At 40.5% G+C, this 13,496-nt stretch overlaps 1 protein-coding gene across 2 annotated transcripts in view; it reads left to right on the top strand.

The window, feature by feature from the left end:
* The window catches only part of SYN2 (synapsin II), a 393,703-nt gene that overhangs the window by 213,732 nt on the left and 166,475 nt on the right, over nucleotides 1-13,496 (top strand). For both annotated transcript variants that reach the window (XM_038410236.2, XM_043518660.1), the window contains exon 4: nucleotides 2,449-2,605. In XM_038410236.2, the coding sequence (XP_038266164.1) occupies nucleotides 2,449-2,605 (157 nt within the window). The remainder of the gene's footprint in view (nucleotides 1-2,448; nucleotides 2,606-13,496) is intronic.

Below are 13,496 nucleotides of genomic sequence, written 5' to 3'. Positions count from 1 at the left end.
TATTTGAGCATAAGCTTTTGTGAGCTACAGCTAACTTCATCGGATGCATTCAGATGAAGTGCACTGTAGCTCACGAAAGCTTATGCTCAAATAAATTTGTTAGTCTCTAAGGTGCCACAAGTACTCCTTTGCTTTTTGTAAAAATAACATAAAGGGTTTTTTTTGTCAGCCCCACATCTTTAGCCTGGGATATGTATGTCAACAGTATTATCATCTCCAAGTGCTCAAGTATTATGAGTCAGTCCAGAAAATATCCTGAGATTTGCAGATATTGTTTATTTATTGCCTTCTGGGTGCTGAGCCCCTGGGTTCATGTTTTCAAGCTTTTCTGTCCCACCAGGAGTGCTAGGAATAACCTTTTATTTTAAAATGAAAGCCAAGAGTTTCATGTGATCATGTGACTCCAGGGTTTGTGACTTTAAGAAAAACACCACATATTGCAAGACTTGTGATAAAATTACTTGCACTAGCAACACTGCATCATGCTCGGTTCTTTTTTTTCTTGTGTTTTCTCATTGTTGGTAATAAACATTCAGCAGGCCAAATTATGTCATCAGTCACACCTGTGCAACTTCGTTGTTACTGAAGGCTTACTCTGAAGACATCTGTACAAACCTGTTGCTTTCAGGGTGCTTGCATAGGTGAAATTGATTGGAATTTAGTAAACTGTTCTGTTGAAGATGCACAAGGAGCAACAGGATCCAACTCACTCCCTCTTAAATGTGTTGGCTCTGCAGCCCTAGCAGGAATAAATAGCAGTACATACTTATTTTATCACTTGGGGAAGCACATGTGACTGAATATGCACAGGGAGAAGATCCGCTGGGTAAATGAGTGTGTGTGTGGGGGGGAGGACGGGTGTTATATAATAACTTTTCAGAACAGAATCAAACTTTAAAAGTTTCTAAAGAAATTGCACAAAGTTTGATGTGAAAATTTAGTCTTCCTGGGTGATAATCCAGGAAATTTGTGAGCTTGCTGTACTTCATGCAATGCCCTATTTTACCGATGGTATATAGTGGACCAACTCTGATCTCATTTACACTGCTTAGTGTTGAAGTCAGTGGAGTTACATCTGTCTAAATGAGGTCAGAATCTGACCCACTGTATTTAATCTGCTGTGGAATCTGATGGCTCTTTCTCAGCCTAAAGGATGCAGGGGTAAGAAAGAAACCTTTAATTATGATAAAACGAAGTTTGTGTGGTCAGACTTGTTTTCCAAATTATAAAAATATTTTCTGGCATCATTTACCAGTTTGTCTTGGTGTTAAGTTCTTCCTGTTAGGATATTTGACAAACATTAGTTGTTTTATTTAAAGTTATTTCAATATTTGAACAGGCTTACATTTAATGTTGCCCAAATGTCCTGCTTTTCAAAGACCACTGATTCACGATAAGTTAGGCCCCCATTTTATTAAAATGGATTTATCATTAGCAATTAATTTCAGTTAAAAGGAATAAAGCAAACACATTAAAGTATCTAATTCTGCTTGACTTATGTGGCAGTGATTTATATAAAATACACATTGAAATTTTTTAGCAATACTGCCCACATATTTTTAAAGCTAAACATTAGGACATTGGTTAGGAATTTTATGAGGAAAAAAAGCTGTGAAGTTTTTTAACTTTTCAAGTTTTTATAAAACAATGCATGTCTGAGATACAAAGAGTAAAAAACAGAAGTTAGAATACTGCAAATACCACATGTATATATAATGCACATGGTATATATTATATCCTATATCAGAGTGGAGTGTCAATGTACTGCTGTGCATCTCAAGGGAGTATTTAGCATAAGTTTTGAATCTGTAAGACTCCTGTCTGAGGCTGTCTACACTACAAGTTAGGGGTGTGATTCCTCTGCGCAGGTATACACTTGCCTGCTCTCATTAGGCTGGCATGAGTACAAATAGCAGTGCAGCTGCAGTAGCACAGGTAGCAGCAGTGGAGGCATGGCTTAAGTGTGCTGAGTGTATACCCACTGGTTTCAGGTGAGTTTGTGCTCAGCATGGCTAAACCATGCCTCTGGTGCTGCTGCCCATGCTACTATGGCTACACTACTATTTATGTGGGCGCTAGTGTGATGGGAGCTAGTGAGAGTGTATAGACATGACCAGGGAAATCCCACCCTAGCTCATAGTGTAGTTATAGCCTGAAATTCCTCTATAGCTCTTATTCTTCATAGTAGAAGATGGTACCATTGGTAGTCATGACTTCTCTGGTAGCAAAAACTGAACAGAGATGCAACAAAGCTGTAGCTCAGAAATAACAATGTTCACCTGGTTTTGTACTTCAGCCAATAACAATCTTTTTTAAGCTCTTGTAAAAGTTATTTTAATTCATCTACTACTCTCCAACAGCTCCTATAACATTCCCTTTTAATATTCTCTTTTATCAGAGAAAATAATTTGATCATTGCCTAATAGTTATATATCCTTTTCTCTTTAGGTCATTCAGACCTGATTTTGTTCTTGTTCGACAACATTCATTCAGTATGGCTGAGAACGAAGACTTCCGTAACTTAATCATTGGAATGCATTATGCTGGTATCCCCAGTGTCAACTCCCTAGAGTCAATCTATAATTTTTGCGACAAACCTTGGGTGGTAAGTGATACATTCATTATAAAGCTTTGAATGTAGATTCCTGGTGCAAAAAATTAAGTGGTTATTTTCTTTTGAGTTCCTAGTTGTGGTAATTTAAGTTCCAAGCCATCAAGTCACTCCTCAGAGTGGCTGACCTGCAATGAAAAGGGTAGAAAGCAAACAAACTTCATTTCTGAATTTCACATTATGAATGAGCCAGTGTAGGAGGAGTAAAACCTGAGAAAATATTCAAAATAATGAAATAAAGGTGAGGAAACTGGCTGAAAGCCCACATGCTGCTAACATCCTCCCTCAATTGAGGAGGATGTGTTTATTCATAGCTTCTTCTGGGAAAAGTGAGTTCAGAATTTTTTTCATACTTTTGTTTTTTAACATAATCTAAGCTAACTTCTTAACTATTGTTTTCTTTCTACTTGTGAATGATTTTTAGGCAGTGCTCTAGCAAGGAAATATGAAGCTATTAGCGTCCGTGTTTTGAAAACTCTTTTCATAATTTTGTAAGTAATAACGAGGAGTCAGATTTTGCCCTCAGTTACATCTAGGGCAATTGCTGGGGCCACTTGTGTTTTTGTAGTTCTTGTATGCAAACCAGATCTGTCCAGACTATGCATCCGATGAAGTGAGCTGTAGCTCACGAAAGCTTATGCTCTAATAAATTTGTTAGTCTCTAAGGTGCCACAAGTACTACTTATCCAGACCTGTCAGATCCTCAAAGGTTCTGTTTAAGTTTGCTTTATAAACACATAGGGGATAAAAGAGAACATGGTTCTCTTTTTGGTGCAGCACAGTCAGAGCAGAGCCTACAGAGCTGTGTGTTAGGCAGTAATATTGACTTAAAATATATTGTTGTAAAAGGCTCATTTGAGATTGAAGCATAAGAAGATTACCGATGGTGTAATTACTTTCCTTTTCATCGTAGAGTCAATGGCCCAATAGCTAATAAAATTTTCAAGATTACTGTGGGTTATAAATAGTAAATGATTCACAAGTTTTTCCTCTGAAATAGGAGGAGGAAACATACACTTGCCAACATATTTTTTCCATTGGGGGAAAGTTTTACTCTAGTCCTCAAAACTGCCCTCAATATTTTTATTTTTAACTTTTTCTAAGAAAGGCCCTCCAAAAAAAAATGACCTGCCATTACCGTACACAGCACACAGCTAATTTTATAACATTTTATGCTGTGATAAACTAAAGCAGGCGCCCCATAATTGAGAGGTTATTTACATTGCTACACATGTTATTTTAATGCATCTGTTATTTTCTGCTCTGTGTGGCATTTCTTAATGCTTTGATTCATCTTATGCAATAAAGCTGGGCAATGAGGCAAAATCAGTGGCATTTATATGCAATAATGGTGTAATAAAATGTTAATGAATAATAGCTCGTTGTAATCTCCTCCTACTGCTGTTAGCGCTTTGAGGGGTTTGAAATATTTAGGTATGCACTGAGCTTGGCAAACCGGGGAAAGCTTTTGTAAACACAGTGTGCTGGACTTTCAGATGACTGTGTTCTTTCTTCCAACAAAAGGGAAAGATTTCTGTTGCTCATAGCTAATCTTGTTTCTTGTAAATAATCAGCAGGGAGCTTTTACTAATATTAGTCTGATCATGTCCATAACAGTCAGGAATTATTTGAACCTTTTTTAAGTAAATTCCAAATATTATGTTAAAACAAATGTAAGGTTGCACATTTGAAACTAAAAGATCTCAGTCATGTTACACATGCTGCTTGTTTAATGGTGTGCAAGTGTACAAGACAAATAATAAAGCTACAGAAACTATGACATATTTAGTCTGAGTCACTTCAGGCATTTGATATAAAGAATTTCCAAACATTGTTATAACATTGAGGTAGTGATGCAATAGGCAATAATGAGATGGCACTTCTCTTCTCAGAGTAGCAGACGTGTTAGTCTGTATTCGCAAAAAAGAAAAGGAGTACTTGTGGCACCTTAGAGACTAACAAATTTATTTGAGCATAAGCTTTCGTGAGCTACAGCTCACTTCATCGGCTTATGCTCAAATAAATTTGTTAGTCTCTAAGGTACCACAAGTACTCCTTTTCTTTTTTTCACTTCTCTTCTAAATCCCATTTTTTGAGTCTCAAAAAATTACCTTTTTGGCTGAAGTTTCCCATACTAGTCTCAGCCCAGAAATAAATGCTTTTAGAAAAGTGACATTAAAATATTTTTCAGCTGATTTTTTACTTTTATTTGAATGTGGAGGAGATTTTTTTTCTTTCTAAATGCTGATAACCGAAAGATGTCTTTGTTTTATATTTTGAAACCTGGTCTGTACATAGCCCACAGTAATACATCTCTCAGAGATTACCATTTAGAAATAAGTAAGTTAATGATATTTGAAAATGTCAGACTGATCACGTATATTCAGCTAGTTTCCTTACCTTAATCATCTACCATAAGCTGCTGCTGAAAAGCTGTTTTCACTAAAATGCATGACTGAGGGGATGATTTGAACCTATAGACATTTCTATACATGTAGTTTATATGCTATCTAAAAAGTGTGGACGATTTATATGAGCATAGCTCAGTGCCCTTGTCCTACATCAGTTACCTTCTTAACTTCCTCTCAGTTCCTTATGTAGATGATACTCTTTATGTATGCCCATGTGTGTTACAGTGCATCTGCAGAATCACTTCTACAAGCAGAAGACTAATATGAGCTGTTAAAGATTTCAGAAATGTTTTTACTTTAAAGAAGGCTCTTCAATATCTAGGCTCATGCACCTGCCAACACTCCCTTTTGTTAGGACCGTAGACACGCACTTTAGTTAAACTTTCATACTGACTCAGTTAAACCATCCACAAGATGCATGAATAGTATTCTGTTCTGTTAGCCTTCTGCCTTAATATCCAGCTTGTAGATTTACTGCATAGAATAAGGTAATTGGAGAAAAAGCTAGAAGTAATCTAAAAATGAAATGAAGGGGAAGAACTCTGCTATTTAGAGTAGAAGTTGTACATCTATAATCAAGAATATTTTTCTTCTTAAATTCTTGCCCTTCCCATTTTGGCTTACATACTAGATTAAAAATGATAATGTAAAGTACATTCTGATCATTTGGATTGTATTTTACATTATTTTTAATCTTAATTTATAGTAAACACCATTCTATATCTAAAGGTGTGTGTTCAATAGTGACGATTGCCCATGCAAACTCTGAGACCATTTTTGCGAGTGTAATTGCATATGTATCATTATGTAAGGATGGCCATACCATTTACTGTATATAAACTCTCTCTGTATTGCCCCATTTAGGAATGAGCTTCAGGACAATTAACTTGCTAATATGGGTGAGCAAGCAATCTTATGAAAATTATTCATAGAAAAATTATATAAAAGTTCAAAAGTTTAATATAAAATTATAAACCAGATGTCCAGGTCTAGCCATCAGTCACAGTCTTCATTAACAATTGATGGGAAATAGACTCAGCCTGCCCGAGCAAAGCCTGAGGTAATTTATTTAGCAAAAAGTGGTTTCTAATGGGGTCTGGAAACATCCAGTGATTGATAACAGGATACAGACAGTGTATTTTAAATCTGGCACAGAATGATAGTGTCTGGTGGCTGGTTAGTCCATGGCAAAGCACTCGATTGTCAGAGTGCAGTTTCTAATGAACCACACAAAACCTCCATCACAAAAACCTCCTAATTACTATCCTTGTTGGCAGTCCTAATAGACAAGCAAAAAACTGAATATAATTGAGGGGGGGCAAAAATACCCTCTGAGCCATAAAGGTTGTCATTCAAAAACCTGAGTTTATGCACCTTTACGGAGCAGTATAGGGAAGTTAGTACTGCTGATAACCTTAATTTTCCTGTTCTGGACATTGACAGAAATTCAGTTAATAGACTTATTTGCAAAAAGAAAAGGAGTACCCGTGGCACCTTAGAGACTAACAAATTTATTAGAGCATAAGCTTTCGTGAGCTACAGCTCACTTCATCGGATGCATCCGATGAAGTGAGCTGTAGCTCACGAAAGCTTATGGTCTAATAAATTTGTTAGTCTCTAAGGTGCCACGGGTACTCCTTTTCTTTTTGCGAATACAGACTAACACGGCTGCTACTCTGAAACTAGACTTATTTGGTCACTGGTGCCGTCAATCTGGCACAGTTCATTAGCCTTAAATTGATTTCAAAATCAAAGTGAAAATAAAGAAACTAACCAGGCTGAAAACTGCACAGTTGACAGTCTGACTTGGATTCAGCCTATTAGATCAAAAATTGAGACACTTTCCCTGGGGTGCATCTTGAATGGGATAACACCAAACTGGGCTGGAAAGAGCAATACTTGTAATCCCAAATAAGGAGGCATACACTTCCCTGAGAATCTAAGTATTTTTCCAGCCTGAGACAAGTTTATAGTTTTCCAGGCTTTCTGACTGGAATGTGTGAAGTTCAATTTGGAACGATTTCTTTCCGTTGCTCTTACCTGGCTTGATCTAGAAGGTGAAAAGGGCCTCTACTTCTGTCAAAACCCTCCTGTTTACTTATGAAGGATTTAAATTCATGATATAGTCTGATTGCATCGGATGACTGTCCAGGAATGAATTGGTGAAATCCCTGAGGTATAGATTCCTTTGGAGTGGCCAGAACTTTATAGCAAAAATCTTGGTAGATGGCACTGATAATGTTCTGAATATTTGATTTCAAGCCATAAGAAATGCTGTCAAGGCTGATACCCTACTCTGGCACTTCGAGTGCAGAAGGTGGGAGCCCACAAGAATTCTAAAAAATTAATACTGGCCACTCCAGGCTTGTATTAAACTCCCAAGGTTACAGCTTCTCTCTGACTTTGGAAGGGTAGATGCTGCCACCACCCAAATGCAAAAAAATCCTTTGAACCCAGGAAGGCGCACTTGGAAATACCTCCCCATGGGGTACCCTCAAACCCTTTCACACACACCCCCAAGGGAAAGAGCCAAGAAAGAAAAAAAGGAAATCAGCTGTTGCCACCAGCTAATTAAACAACATAGGCACAAACCTCTGAGGACACAAAAAAACCCAACCCTGTTCTTAAAAAGGGGACATTTTATTAAAAACAAGAAGAAAGAAGATACATCTGGAACTTAGGCTATTGCTAGATTTTAAAAAGAGCAAATATAATAATTAAACTTCAAGAATGGTTTTTCTGAGGTCTAGCTTAATGGTTACAAGCAAAACAAAAGGGGTTGGCACAGGGGTTTTTAGGGGTTAGCACAGAGGTGTCCACAAGCCTTACAGAAATAAAAGAGATGAACCTAATTGCATCTTCCTAAACATTTCCTGATCTACTTACATATCTGGGGTTTCCAATAAGTAGTTTCTAGGTATGATTTGATGATTTTTCATACCTTGTGCAAGCTTCTTACAGCATTGCTGCTCTGTGTCTCCTCTCTGGAGCGAACAACAAAAGACAGACAAAGGGAAAGTATTTTCCCAATTTTTAAAAGTTCTAGTGGCTCTTTTGGTCAAGTGCTCACTCCCTTCCTTTTACCTATGGTCTTTTTTAACCCTTTACAGGGAAAGCAAGTAGAGAACAGCTACTAACAGGGATTTTGTAGCTAACTGACTGGCTGGGTGTCCATAAAAGGGATCTACCCACCTCCCTTCATTTATCACAGATGGCAGCACAGATTGGAACAGATCTCACCTTACCTTCAAGAAACTCCACCAAGGTTTCTGGAGTCCATTTGTAGTTGGAATTTGCATGCCAATTGTGACTGGGAATGGCTGATCCTGGGATTGAAAAAACTTACCAAGCACTTTATACTCTCTGACTGCTGGAGGATGTTCTCCAGTTGTAGAAAAGGTGAGTTCAGGAGAAGAACACCAAGGTCCATCTTTTGCTATGGAAAGTGGGCCGCTGCTTTGGATCATGTAGAAGCTGCAGGTTGACTATTTACTCCTGGGGGAATTCTGCGCCACTGTACATGCGTAGAATTTATGTCCCCCACAGATTTCTTTGCTTCCCCGCAGAAAAATGACTTTCTGACAGGGAAGCAAAGGGAAGCCACAAGAGTGGTCATACGACCCTTCCCAGCAGTATGTTCTGGGTGCCCAGGCAGCTGTCAGAGAGATAAATCACTGTGAGGCAGGGGGTGGGACTGGGGACGACCTGGCTGGTGGCTCCTACCCTGTGCTGGGCTCATCTGCTAGTCCTGGCTGGGCTGGAAAGGGCAGGACTTCCTCTTCCCCTGCACAGCATCTGGGGCTTTGTCAGATCCACCCCCAGATTTCTTCCCCGGCTCTAGGAAGCTCTGAAAACTGCCCTCCCCACATTTCCTGTACGCATTGCTCCTCAGCTGCAGGGGGAGGGATCCCTGTACAGGGATCTGCTCCCCCATCTGCCAAACCCTCATATATCCAGACCCCCTCCTATCCAGATCCTTCTGCTCTCACTCCTCACACGCCCAGAACCCCCTCTGACAAGCCCCATTACCCCAGTACCCCGCAATGAGCCACCAACACCGAGATCCCCATTCTACAAAGCCCCAACCAGCTGCACCTGGACCCCCACCTTACTGAGCCACAGCCAGTTGCACCTGGATCCCCACCCCACTGAACCCCACTCTCCCAGCATCTGGATCCTCCCCCACTGATCTCCCCACATCCAGACCCCCCTGCCGAGCTCTGTCCCTGCCCCCACACCCAGACCTGTCCTGCTGAGCCCCAACCACCTTCACCTGGACCCCACTGCAGAGTCCCATTACCATTGCATACAGAACCCCCCAAAAATCCCTGTGCATCCAGGTCCCCCCTGCATCCGGATCCCCCACTGAGCCACTTTCACCCAGATTGCCCCACGCACAACCCTCTCAACAGGATCCTCACTCACTAAGCCCCTCCACACTTGGATCCTGCCTTGCTGTGCCTACCTGCCCACACCTGATGCACCTGGCACAGAGGGGCAGGGCCCTGGGGTGTTCCTGGGGCAGGCCCAGTCCTTGTGCTGTGTCAGGTTTGGGTTCAGCCTCACCGCTGAGTCTGTGTCCCAGGGGGAGCTGCACAATGATCTCCCACCTCTGTGCAGCCAGTGGCCTGTGCTCCCCAATGGCATGCTGGAGCTTCCACATTTATTTGACAAATAACATTTGCAGAATTTTAAAATACTGGGTGCATAATTTTTAATTATGCCCTCAGGAGCAACTATGGATGCCTACTCCTGTAGCCTTACTCCATCTACATCATCATCGGGGTAACTCCAGTGGGCTTGGTGTGAATTAAAATTTCCTGAATAGACTGGAGGTCCAGAGAAGGTTGGTAAGACCAGAGTTAGCTAGTTGACAGATGGAAGTTTATAGACATTGATAAGAGTCAGGTCCTTCAACTTTAGCATTTTGATAACAATATTTGCACCTGATGATGAGACTGAAGTTGCTGGAATTCCTTCTGAGACATAGGATATCATCCCATACTCATACTGCCTATGATTGAGGTGAGACTACAGCAAAGCCAGGAATTAATAGTTGAGTGTCAATAGTAGATTGTGCTTCCTGAAGTAAGATGATTTATGTTTTGTGTTCTGTGGCTAACTTGTGGATGAAATCAATTGAGCAGAGATTCTAATCTGAGCAAGAGAGAGAAGACCTATTCATAGCAAAATCCATCACATCACAGCTGGTGGCTAATGGCAGAGCTCCTAATCAAGATAGTTTTCAGTCATGCAGTTAACATTATGGTTGCTGAGATATGGCAAGCTTGGAATGTGGATGCAAACCTGATGGCTCCTTTTATTGATCAAGAGCTTGACCTGGCTATACATCAGTTGCAGCCTAACAAGGCTCCTGGTCTAGATAATATCAAGAATGTGTCCGTCTCTCGCTTTAGGCCAATCACCAAAAGCCGGCTACTTCAATTTCTGAATCATTGTACACAGGATTGCTGCAGCTCAGAAATCTGGTGCAGAGCAAAGGTCAAAGCTGTTTCCAAGCCAGGGAAATGATTGACAGACCCAAAGGGCTACTGGTTGGTTTCTCTGCTGTATGTTACCTACAAGCTGATGGAGAGACTAATCCTGCTGTGATTAATGTGGTAGTCAATTATCAGCTGCCTTGAATTCAGACTGGATTCAGAAGAGGATGATGCACCCAAAATCAGATACTATGTCTGACACAACACATAGAAAACGCATTTGAGTCAGGAAAGAAAGTTGGTACAATCCTTACTGATCTGATGGCAGCCTACTACCCTGTGTGACATGTCAGGCTGATGGCCAAGCTGCTGCAAGGTTTTCCTTGTAAGCCTATAGCGTAGTTCATCCAAGAAATCGTTAGAAACCGAAGCTTCCTCTTGCAAGTCGACAAAATCAGTTGTCTTAAATGTCTCCACAATGGCCTTACTTAGAGTTCAGTTTTGGTTCCCATTTTGTTCAACATATACACTTATTACCTTCCTGAAATGCAGGCCAAGAAATATGTGTATGCTGATGCCACCTGTATTGGTGACACTAGAAACAATTTCCATAGAATTGAAAGGAATCTCAGTCAAGACATGATGACAGGTTTCAGAGGGGTAGCCATGTTAATCTGTATCAGCAAAAACAATGAGTCCTTGTGACACCTTAGAGACTAACAAATTTATTTGGGTATAAATTTGTTAGACTCTAAGGTGCCACAAGGACTCCTCGTTGTTTTAGTTAAGACCTGGGCATTTTGACCATTTTTTTCTAGCAGTGGAGATTAATTCTTAATGAAACCAAAACAGTGGCAACTACTTTCCATCTAAACAGCCATCTTACCAATGGATCCATCTCAATCTGTGTACAAGGGTGGTTAGTGCCATTCCAACCAGTTGTCACATACTTGGGAATAAAACTTGACATTATCAGCCTCAACTGGAACACCTGCAAATGAAGATCTCTTCCTCTACTGCCTTGATATGAAAACTATCAGGAACCTCCTGGGGAGCAGACCCTTCGGTGCTCCACATATCTGATTTGGCTCTGATGTTTGCTCTGGCCGAATATTGCTGCCATGCTCAGTTTGTTAACAAAGAGCTGAATTTGGCCACTTGTATCGTTTAGCAGCTACTTGACTTGTACACCAACCTCCAGTTGGTATGTGCTAGCGTACATGGCTCCACCAGACCTTCAACGAGATGCTATTACTTTTAAGTCTGTGATGGATGAAACCACCTACTACATCTTTGATTGACTGAAGACCCATTTTCATATAGGAAACAACATGTAGCACCAACTGAAAGGTCTGTTCATATTCAGAGTAGGAACCTCATTCCTGTCAACTAGGATGTGTGTGACACCATGGCTGATCTCTCAACACCCATTTGGTATGGCAGCTCACATACTCCTGGGGAAGAGTACTGCTGGCCCTTTACTTGCCTCCTTATCCATTTGATTGTAGATCCTGGACAGGCACAACTCTCTGGTTCATCCGGAGTTGCTGCAACTATGTTCTGGCTTGGCCTGGTTTCCTCTCCACACTGTGATGGTAGGGCAGCATTGCAGAATCTGATCTGTCCCTTACTTAAATTCCTATAATCCCAAGGTATCTCTCCTTTCCTCAAATTCCTGATTTCACAGTGTCTTTGTCTATCAGTGATGTGCTGGCTGCTGCTTCCCGCAGCTCCCATTGGCCAGGAATGGCAAACCACGGCCACTGAGAGCTGTGGGCGGCTGTACAAATGTAAACAAACTGTCTGGTGGCCTGCCAGCGGATTACTGTGATGGTCCACAGGTTGCCCACCACTGATCTAGCTGAATCAATCTACAATCCCATCTATGACGTTATAGCTAACTTGTTCAATTTTGGACTGAGCGAACTGGTATTTCTCTGATTTAATGCACAGTAATTAATTTTTTAATGAAGTGTTCATTATTATTGATACTGGTCTGGCCATGAGAAAACAGGAATTAACGGAAATTGTGACAAAATCTCTGAAGTGACTCTATGCCCCACAATATAATCAAGATGAATTACAACTCCAGGGAGCCATGCCAGATCAGATGTTTTATTATTTGATAGCTGCAGACAGCCCAAAGGACAATCTCTTGAACCCAAACAGACCTTCATAAGTGATAATGGCTGTTAGCCCTACCCTTGGGTTCGAACATCATTTGCAAATATTGCTGGCATAGATCCAAATTTGTAAAGCCATGGAGTCATCAGACTGATCTGTTATCTGTCAGCCATACTGCATGCAATAGGTCCCAGTGCAGTAAAATTATAAAAAATTCACAACTGGTTGAGTTAGTAGAATGCAAACCTCTGAGCTAGTTAAATAGGAATGCTAATTTTAACATCCATAGCCCCGTCCCACTTCAAATCAGGATTATTTTGTATGTCCCTACAAGTGTTTAATGTGTTAAACCTTGGCTATCTAACACTAATTACGTGCATTGCAGCAGCTGGATTGCCACTTTTCGGTTCAGACTAAAGGGATGAAAATGTTAACAATTAAAAAATTAAGAAACTGTTGTGGTTGTGTGGTCCGTACTTATAAACTTTCCAGAGAAAAGGAACATCTGTACATGAATTATAGTAGGTATAATCCTACAACGGCTGTTCTATTTTCTTTACAGTGAAGGTAAAATATGGCAGCTCCGTGATTGCGAGTGGAGCTGTTGTCAATTACATTCTGCCCTTTGATGGTATGTCTTGCAAAAACTATGTAAAAATGGCTGGTGCTGGAAAAATGTCTCAGGTCTGTTAATAAATTAATTACACATTCACCCCTCTGGAAGGGATGACATAGACTACAACATAATAGCAAGCTCTACAATAAATGCATGAGAGTATGATCTTAATTAGCAGCTGCTAGGCAGGCAGGTTCTGGCAATTATTATTGGATTTAGCTTGAGATGCAGAATTGAAGTGCCCTGCAAATGGAAGTCCATGTAGTATGTCATCCCACTGCATAATTACAGTG

Source organism: Dermochelys coriacea, chromosome 7 (assembly GCF_009764565.3).
Source record: "Dermochelys coriacea isolate rDerCor1 chromosome 7, rDerCor1.pri.v4, whole genome shotgun sequence".
NCBI classification, from domain to species: domain Eukaryota; kingdom Metazoa; phylum Chordata; order Testudines; family Dermochelyidae; genus Dermochelys; species Dermochelys coriacea.
Note: the sequence above shows the minus strand (reverse complement) of the source record. Positions and strands in the feature narration are given on the sequence as shown.